Source organism: Taudactylus pleione, unplaced genomic scaffold (assembly GCF_031769625.1).
Source record: "Taudactylus pleione unplaced genomic scaffold, aTauple2 ptg001916l, whole genome shotgun sequence".
NCBI lineage: Eukaryota > Metazoa > Chordata > Amphibia > Anura > Myobatrachidae > Taudactylus > Taudactylus pleione.
Window position 1 is genome coordinate 300,849 of NW_028286313.1, and position 9,642 is coordinate 310,490.

At 44.5% G+C, this 9,642-nt stretch overlaps 1 protein-coding gene across 1 annotated transcript; it reads right to left on the reverse strand.

Moving 5' to 3' along the window:
- Positions 1 to 7,676: 7,676 nt before the first annotated feature.
- LOC148436199 (homeobox protein notochord-like) lies at positions 7,677 to 9,181 on the reverse strand. Its single transcript, XM_088465220.1, has 3 exons — positions 8,851 to 9,181; positions 8,360 to 8,559; positions 7,677 to 7,890 (listed from the first exon to the last, which is right to left on the reverse strand). Exons 1-3 carry the CDS (start codon positions 9,179 to 9,181, stop codon positions 7,735 to 7,737), a joined length of 687 nt encoding a protein of 228 aa, XP_088321346.1. The 3' UTR covers positions 7,677 to 7,734.
- Positions 9,182 to 9,642: the final 461 nt, after the last annotated feature.

The following is a 9,642-nucleotide window of genomic DNA, read 5'->3' on the forward strand; positions in this document are numbered from 1 at the left end:
ATCAAAATGCAAGCAGCACTGAGTTGGTTACTAACACAGGAGTTGATTGGCCAGAGCTGCATTCTAAAGCTGCCCACACACATAGCGATATTTTACCCGATTTGGCCGATTTTGACGAATCGTGATGAGAAATAGTGTAAAATATGGCCAAATCGTGAGTGTCCACTCACGGTCACGATGCCCATGCGCGTCCCCGCTCGTCGTACATCGCATCTTCAGATCTGCTGTGCTGTAGGGCAGATTTGCCAATCTGGGACACAATGCACTGGATGCACGATAGATCTTAAGTCAGATTGGACATTTTTTACTCCAAATCGTGTGTAGGATTGCCGGGGAACTGCCGGGGGAGGGTTCAGGGGAAATCTCACACATCGTGGGATCGTGTGCAGATTGCTATGTGTGTGGACACCCTAAGACAAAGCTGTTAAGCCACCACGTCCAAAACCTGCCAGCAGGGGGCACCTGGCATGGACACCTCAGGTCTCTGGAACCAATAGGTAAAAATGTCCCTTCCTAACTTGTGGGCCCCATGAACTGATTAATCAGAGTGTATTACCAACTTGTATCTTCTATGCTGGACCCTGTGGTCCTCCTTTATAATTGCTTTCCTATATTCCATCAAGTTGCTCTCTCCACTTTATCTCATCTCAACAACTTTACTCTGCAAATTTGAAGCCTTGTTTTTTATTTCTTGCCCTGCAGAGCCCTGTGCATGCACTTACCTGCTCTGCAAATTAAAACCCCTGGTGCACCTTCCTCTTTAGCAAAACCCCCTATTCACAAACCTGCTCTGCAAAACCTGGTGCACCTAATTGCTCTACAAAATACACTGTGCACCGACCTGCTAAACGAAACCGTGGTGCCCCTACCGACTCTGCAAAACTCTAGTGCACCAACATGCTCTGCAAAACCCTGGTGCTCCTAGTAGCTCCTTAATGCCAGGGAAAAACCTAGGAGTACTTGCGGAGGAAATAAACATTGCATGGGAACTTGTATAGCAATGAGGTTCTCTGTACAGCATGACTTATAGCACTGTGTTCTGCAGATCATTTATCACAACACAAAGTAGCTCTACAGACCCTGTTTGTAAATGAAGCATATTTAGAATGCACCTATAGTACATCAGTCACAGATCAAAGTCCCCCGACCACCACTGGAAGCATGCAGGGCTGTAAAATGTGCCCATCACCCCGTCTCCTGCCTTCTATCCAAATGACACTGAGCAGCTGGTTGCTCCTGTTTGAATGATATATTTGGGTGTATTGTGATAGGTGTGAAGAGCCAGTGACATTGTCCTCAGATCAGAGAGAAGGAGAAGGCCACAGTCCCTGCCAGCAGGTTTCTCCTCACACCTCCTGCAGAACCCTCCACATCACCATTCATAGTCACTGAACAATGGCCCATTCCTTTGTAGTAGATGAGCAGAGCAGGTGAATGATGACACAGCCATGATCAACAGTGATTCTCCAAGGGCCATGCTGCTTCTTCCTTCTCTATGCATCTATCTCATATCTATCTATCTATCTATCTATCTATCTATCTATCTATCTATCTATCTATCTATGTCATATCTATCTATCTCATATCTGTCTATCTATCTATCTATCAATCTATCTATCTATCTATCTATCTATCTATCTATCTATCTATCTATCTATCTATCTCATGTCTATCTATCCCATATCTATCTATCTATCTCATATCTATCTATCTATCTATCTATCTATCCCATATCTATCTATCTATCTATCTTATATCTATCTGTCTATCTGACTATCTATCTATCTTATATCTATCTATCTATCTATCCCATATCTATCTATCTATCTATCTATCTATCTATCTATCTCATATCTATCTTATATCTATCTTTCTGTTTATCTATCTATCTATCTCATATAGATCTATCTCATAGCTATCTATCATCTATCTATCCATATATCTATCTATCTCATATCTATCTATCTCATCTATATATCTATATATCTATCTCATATCTATCTATCTATCTATCTCTCTATCATATCTATCTATCTATCTATTTCTCTAACTCATATCTATCTATATATATCATATCTATCTATTTATCTAACTATCTATCTCAGATCTGTTTATCTATCTCATATGTATCTCATATCTATCTATCTACCTATCTCATACTTATCTGTCTATCTATCTGTCTCATATCTATCTATCTATCTCATATCTATCTTCTCTTATATCTATCTGTCAGTCTATCCATATATCTATCTATCTATCTATCTATCTATCTATCTATCTCATATATATCTATCTCATATCTATCTATCATCTATCTCATATCTATCTATCCATATATCATTATCTATCTATCCCATATCTATCTCATATCTATCTCTGGCAACTTTTAGCCTGGGGGGCAAATGTATGCAGGCAGCCCTGGCAGATGAGTAGCGTGTAGCCAGGGTGCCCGAAGAACGTGCGTGCTACGGTGCCTCCCACCCCAACCCCCTCAAGTGTTCCAGGGAGGAAGTGGGTCCATATGGGATTAATGTAAAGTAAAAATAAAGATTAGGGGCAGCCCCATCGTGGTGCCCATATGCAGTACAACCCTGTGCCCCAGGAGAGGACCCCATTATGCAGGCCTCCAGTAGTGCCCCAGTAGTGATCTCCCCTATGCAGTGCCCCTTATACAGTGCCCCCAGGAGTGGTCGCCCCTGTGCAGTGCCCCTTGTGCCCCCAGTAGTAAGCCCCTTATATAGTGCCCCCAGTAGTGGTACCGCCTATGCAGTGCCCCTTATATAGTGCCCCCAGTAGCAGTCCACCCCCATGCAGTGCCCCCAATAGTGGTAACCCTTATGCAGTGCCCCTTAAATAGTGGCCCCAGTTGTAGTCTCCCCCCTATGCAGTACCCCCAGTATTGCCCTTTTTATAGAGCCCCCAGCAGTGGTCCCTCGATGCAGTGCCCCCAGTGGTAGTCCCCTCTCCCCTATGTAGTGCCCCTAGTAGTAGTCCCCTCCCCCCTATGCAGTGCCCCTAGTACTTGTCCCCTCCCCTTGTAGTGCCCCTAGTAGTAGTAGTCCTCCCTTGTAGTGCCCCTAGTAGTAGTAGTACTCCCCTTGTAGTACCCCGAGTAGTAGTCCCTCAGTTTTAGTCCCCCCTTGAAGTGCCCCCAGTAACAATCCCCAGTAGTGGTCTCTACCTTGCAGTGCCGCCAGTAGTGGTCCCCCCTTGTAGTGCCCCCCCCTTGTAGTGATCTCCCCCTTGTAGTGCCCCCAGTAGTGGTCTCCCTCTTGTAGTGCCCCCAGTAGTGGTCTCCCTCTTGCAGTGCCCCCAGTAGTGGCCCCTCCCTCTTGTAGTGCCCCCAGTAGTGGTTCACCCTTTGTAGTGCCCCCAGTAGTAGTAGTCCCCCCAGTGGTAGTAGTCCCCCCCTTGTATTGCCCCCAGTAGTAGCAGTCCCCCTCTTGCAGTGCCTCCAGTAGTGGTTCCCCCCTTGTAGTGCCCCAGTAGTAGTAGTAGTCCCCCCCTTGTAGTGCCCCCAGTAGTAGTAGTCCCCCCTTGTATTGCCCCCAGTAGTAGTAGTCCCCCCCTTGTATTGCCCCCAGTAGTAATAGTCCCCCCCCTTGCAGTGCCTCCAGTAGTGGTTCCCCCCTTGTAGTGCCCCCAGTAGTAGTAGTCCCCCCCTTGTATTGCCCCCAGTAGCAGTAGTCCCCCCCCTTGTAGTGCCCCCAGTAGTGGTCTCCCCCTTGTAGTGCCCGCCCCTCCCCCAGTAGACACATGTAATACAAAAAAAACCCTTACCTGAATCCCCGCTCCCGTCGTCGCCATCCGCTCCTCCGTCTGTCCTTCCCGGGCTGGGCCGCTCTGCATTATGGGAGAGACGTCATGACATCATGACGCCTCTCCCATTGCCCACCGCTGGAGCCGGAAGATGGAGCGGCTCCTGCAGTGGGCGCAGCAGCAGCTAATGAGAGTCTGACAGACTCTCATTGGCTGCTGATCAAAACAAACACACAGCTGCCGGAGCCGGCGGCTGTGTTTTTGTCACTTGTGTATCGCTGACCGAACTCCGTCCGGTCAGCGCTACACACGCGGTGCAGTCTGTGTCACAGTGACACAGACTGCCCACGGCCCGCATGACGCTGCGGCCCGGGGGGCACATGGCACCCTGCCCCCCCGGTCCAGCCCGCCACAGTATCTATCTATCTATCTATCTATCCCATATCTATCTATCCCATATCTATCTATCTGTCTATCTATCTCATATCTATCTATCTCATATCTATCTATCTATCTATCTATCCCATATCTATCTATCTGTCTATCTATCTCATATCTATCTATCTATCCCATATCTATCTATCTATCTATCTCTCTAACTCATATCTATCTATCTATCTATCTCATATCTATCTATTTATCTAACTATCTATCTCATATCTATTTATCTATCTCATATGTATCTCATATCTAACTATCTACCTATCTCATATCTATCTATGTATCTTATATCTATCTATCTCATATCTATCTATCTCTCTATCTCATATCTAACTATCTATCTATCTACATTATCTATCTCATATCTATCTATCTATCTCATATCTAACTAGCTATCTACCTACATTATCTGTCTCATATTTATCTATCTCTCTATCTCATATCTAACTATCTATCTATCTCATATCTAACTATCTATCTACATTATCTATCTCATATCTATCTATCTCATATCTAACTATCTATCTACATTATCTATCTCATATCTAAATATCTATCTACATTATGTATATCATATCTATCTCTCTATCTCATATCTAACTATCTATCTATCTACATTATCTATCTCATATCTATCTATCTCATATCTATCTATCTATCTATCTATCTATCTATCTATCTATCTATCTATCTATCTACCTTATCTATCTCATATCTATCTATCTATCTTATATCTATCTATCTCATATCTATCTATCTACATTATCTATCTCATATCTATCTATCTATCTCATATCTATCTATCTATCTACATTATCTATCTATCTCATATCTATCTATCTATCTCATATCTTTCTATCTCATATCTAACTACCTATCTATCTTTCTATCTCATATCTAACTACCTATCTATCTACATTATCTATCTCATATCTATCTATCTATCTCATATCTATCTATTTTGGCTCAAGGAAACATATATACAGAACTACTTCATAAAAATCAGTGGCATGAAAATATGGGGCGTATTCATCATATAATAAATGGCTCGTTAACCATGAATATTTAGGTTACAGGGCCATTTATAATCAGGGGTCCGATAGGACCACCTGACATTCAGCAAACTCCGAAAAATGAAAGTTTTCTGTGTTTACCTGCGAGAACAAGCACCATCTTCAGATGGCACTTGTTCTCGTAGCCCCTCTCCTTTCTATGGGAAGTAGTCCCGTGAATGCGAAGAGTGGTCCGAGTAGATCCCTCCTCACTGACTCTCCGGCGGTTTTGCGCACACATGACCTCATACATGCGGCGACGGGGGACAGGTAAGTAACGCAGATCATTCTGTAGCTCCCCTACTAATCACAGGGACAGCTGCTTTTTACAGCAGCTGTCCCCACACCGGAGCAATGATGAATGTTAAGTATTCCCTGCGGCGAGGTGAATACTTCATCACCGATGATGAGTAGGCCCCTATATTTAATATCTATCTCTCTATAACATATCTATATACTATCTGTGTAGTTTTTATGCTGCATCCCATATCTATCTATATAATCAGCGAGATGTAGGAAAGGGAATAATGCGAGCAAACCCCGAAAATGCGAGTTTGACCGCATTTGTCATATGCACCAAGCCCCGGAGTGCATGTTTGCGGTGGGTAACTCCACCCGATGGCGTTACCTATAGAAGCCTATGGGCTTCTTTCTGCAGAGTGCTGTAAGAGGAATCCAATCAGATCCCTCCCAGCAACCCCGTGGTACGCGCGGCATTCTGTGCATGCGTAGAAGGACGCTGGAGGGTCTCTGGGTCCCTATTCTCAGAACACTCTTTTAGTTCCATTGGAAGCTACAAATATTCTCATGGGGATGCGGTCCTAATCCCGACCGCGGGGATTCCGGCGCTCAGAATGCCTGGGGCCGAAATCCCGACACCTGTCAGAATCCCGGCATCCTGACCACCGGCATCCCGACCACAGCAGCCTATCCTGGTTTTGTGTGCGCTATACACACATAATTATATATATATAAAATTTGTATTTCTGTGCACATTTGATTTTCTAACCAAAATCCAAATTCCAGTCGCCTGTCCAAGTAAGACCACTCACTCCGCCCATCATGGCAGAATGGTTTCTTCATTTTATGGCATGAATATGTAAATGAGGTTGAATTAGCTGAGTCTGTTTAATGCAGGGGAAAAAAAAATACCAATCAGTAGTCATTCATATGTACTAAGGATCCCCGCCTACATTTCTTACAATACCAGTTTTTAAAAGCACTCATTGGTGTGAGATTAAACCACAACAATCAGCCAGGGGTGTAAAAGTGTGAAAAGTATTTTTATAAAAATGCAAATCAAATAAATAAATTACAGTATACATTATGTTTTATATAAATAAAGTAACAGTATGTACAGTCATTATTACAGGCTACCTTGGCCTCCGCCCCATGACGTCTCGTCATTTACCGACTCTTTGCTCCAGTAAATTATAACATGTTGACAATACAATCAGAGCATTGCACATATCAAGCAATGAAGACATCTACCGCAAAACGGAGGAATACTTGAAGCTAAATACATTTTCCAGAAAGTGACATCTTTATTATGGAAGTTATAGAAGCCTCTAACTGCAGGAACAGGCCCCCAGGGACTTAATGGACGGCTGTACCGGAGAAGTCCGGAACTTTAAATCAAGCCACACATAAAGTCCCAGGGTGCGGAGGCTGCTTTACCTCAACTCCTCCGGCACATAAAGAAGAACAGTAACACAGTTACCAGAACAGTCTACAAGAAAATAAGGTACATGCACACACTGAGCAGGTGCCTTATTGTACTTTGCCGAGTGTGCCAGCGCCTGATTATTTTGTTTTATTATTTTTTATTTTTTGGTAAGAAAGGTTAGGCAACTGGTAAGAGACCAACTTACCCCAGATACCATCCCTTACTTAGATCAGATCATTATAAAACTATGATTTGTTAATTTACGGAAGACATGTAAAAAATATATATATATATCGTTCCTTGGACCCATGGAGCCCCCAAAAATTCTCCTGTGTCCCTTCTCATACTTCACCCAGTCTATAAAACTAGGGCACCAAAGTGCTGGGTCACATCATTAACGTCCAATGACAATCGCTCAGCGATATACAACTTAAAGAACATTCTACGGATGAAGTAGGTCCTTGTCAACAACACGCAGTGATGGGCAAGGGTCCATCCGCCGTCCAGGTCACTGCTAAGGTATGTGTCCTTAGTGAAACCAGTACCATGGTAGCACCTTGGTCTTTATATGGCTTGGAGGGGACGGAAAGAGGGCTGGTTATTACGCTCACCAGTTTGTCGTCCCTTTATGTGTGTCCTTAACCTTGTCTTTAGTGCTATTTATTTTCTTTTTTTTGGCAGAAGAGTAAAACTTGATCCCTCCTGTTGTAGTCTTCAGGCAGCTTTTACTAGACCTAATCATCCAGTCAGCCTGAAAAGTCAAAAAAGTTCTAGTGGTCTACAATTCAGGAGACATGAGAGCTTAGACCATGTAACCTAGAGTTCTACATCCACGTCATCCTCCAGCTCCCTCTCGTCGGTGTGATCCGAGCTTTCGGCGGGGAGAACGCCGTATTGGGAAAGTTTGGCCTTCTTCTGTTCCAAACTCTGTTTCCTCCACTTGATGCGACGGTTCTGGAACCAGACTTTTACCTACAAGATGGAAATAAAAAACTATATATATTATAAATGAATATACAGTATATAATGGAATGAATATGTATTATAAATGAATTTAAAAAGAGCTGTTCAGTCAGTGGATGTAAGTTTGGCAATTTGCTCCATGTTCAACACCAAGAGTTGCAAAACTTCCAACCAATGGGATAATGTAACAACCCCCACACAATCCTCACGCCACCCCACCCACCGCTGCCTAACCATGTGAATATAATGATCAGCAAGGAATTCTGGGATCAACGTGGAAAATCGACACTCAGCGCCACAAACTGCAACACTCTGGGGAAACTGGTTTATATAGTAACAATACCCACAAGACAAAAACAAAAAAAAAGTTGGACTCTCCTAGCATGGACCCATACAATGCACTCTTCTTGAAGACCTACATGAAGGCAAGAGGTATTAGATCTTCTGCTCCTACTAAAGATCTGGAGGTGCCTCTTACCTGAGTTTCTGTGAGGTTCAGGGTGGTGGCCAGGTCCACCCTCTCGGTGCCCACCATGTACTGCTGCTTCAGGAACTCCTTCTCCAGCCTTTCCAGCTGCTCGGGGGTGAACACAGTCCTGATTCTCTTCATCTTGCAGGGACCGGTCCTCCAAGACAGAGCCCCGATGGCCCCGTTGTCACAGTGTGTGTATGCAAGTCCTGCAAGGGACAGAAGAGGGCGCCATGAGCACATTCAATCCATATACCGAGCACAAGCCAAGCATCTACCGTGCAAAGTGATCTGTCCAACAGTGACACATACTACAGTATACCGTATAACACCCCCAACCTCAGACTCTGCAGACATGCTCTGATCCTCTATAACATACCATAAGAATCTTGGTATGTGTATATATATATATATATATATATATATATATATATATATATATATATATATATATATATATAGACACAGCTGAATGCATTAATGTAGTAGTCAGGGCTTACCTCTGTCCTTGCACAGGGGGTCGGAGCAGGGGCACTCTCCTCTGGGCACTGCGACTTGCGGCTGCGTCTGGATGAAATTGCTGTAGCCCCCTGCCGGCTTGTACAGCCACACCGGAGGGTAGGGCATGGCTCCATAGGAGTACCTGTAGGACATGGCGGGGGGCGATGGGGGCTGCCAGCCAGATTTGGGAGCTGGTTTGTCTGGCTTGGAGAGGAGGGAGTCAATGTTGAAGGAGAGCTTGGGGCTCCTCTGCACCTCACTGGCCACAGGCATGGCGGGGTTCTGTGCCAGGTGGTGCCCGAAGCCAGGGAAGACTGGGTTGTAAAGCATGGTGGCAGCACTCAGGCCGGTTATATCCTCAGGTGGAGGTGGTGTGTGCTTGGCACAGGTCACTGCTATAGCTGGCCATGGGAGGGGGGCACCAGCCTTATATCCACCTCCCTGCACTGTGAAATGCTAATAATCCATTAGTATGTAAATGGAGCAGAGTTAGGAGAAGGGTGAGGGGGGAGTTCACACTCCACAGTTCTTAACAAACAAAACTTCCCTCTGCCTGAGGGGAGGGGAGAGGAAATGAGCATGTCCACCCCTGCCATCACAGCCAGGGAGAGGGGGTATCCTGACCCCACGTCCACAGGAACCCCTTCACCTCTCAGCCCAGCCCATTCAGCCTTTTAATACATAAAATAATGATATAAAAAAATAAACAGATTCCTCTATGTCATTATTTAATGGACGAAAAGTTACCGCATCCAGGTAAACATCTCACACATTTTCTTTACCTCCAAATA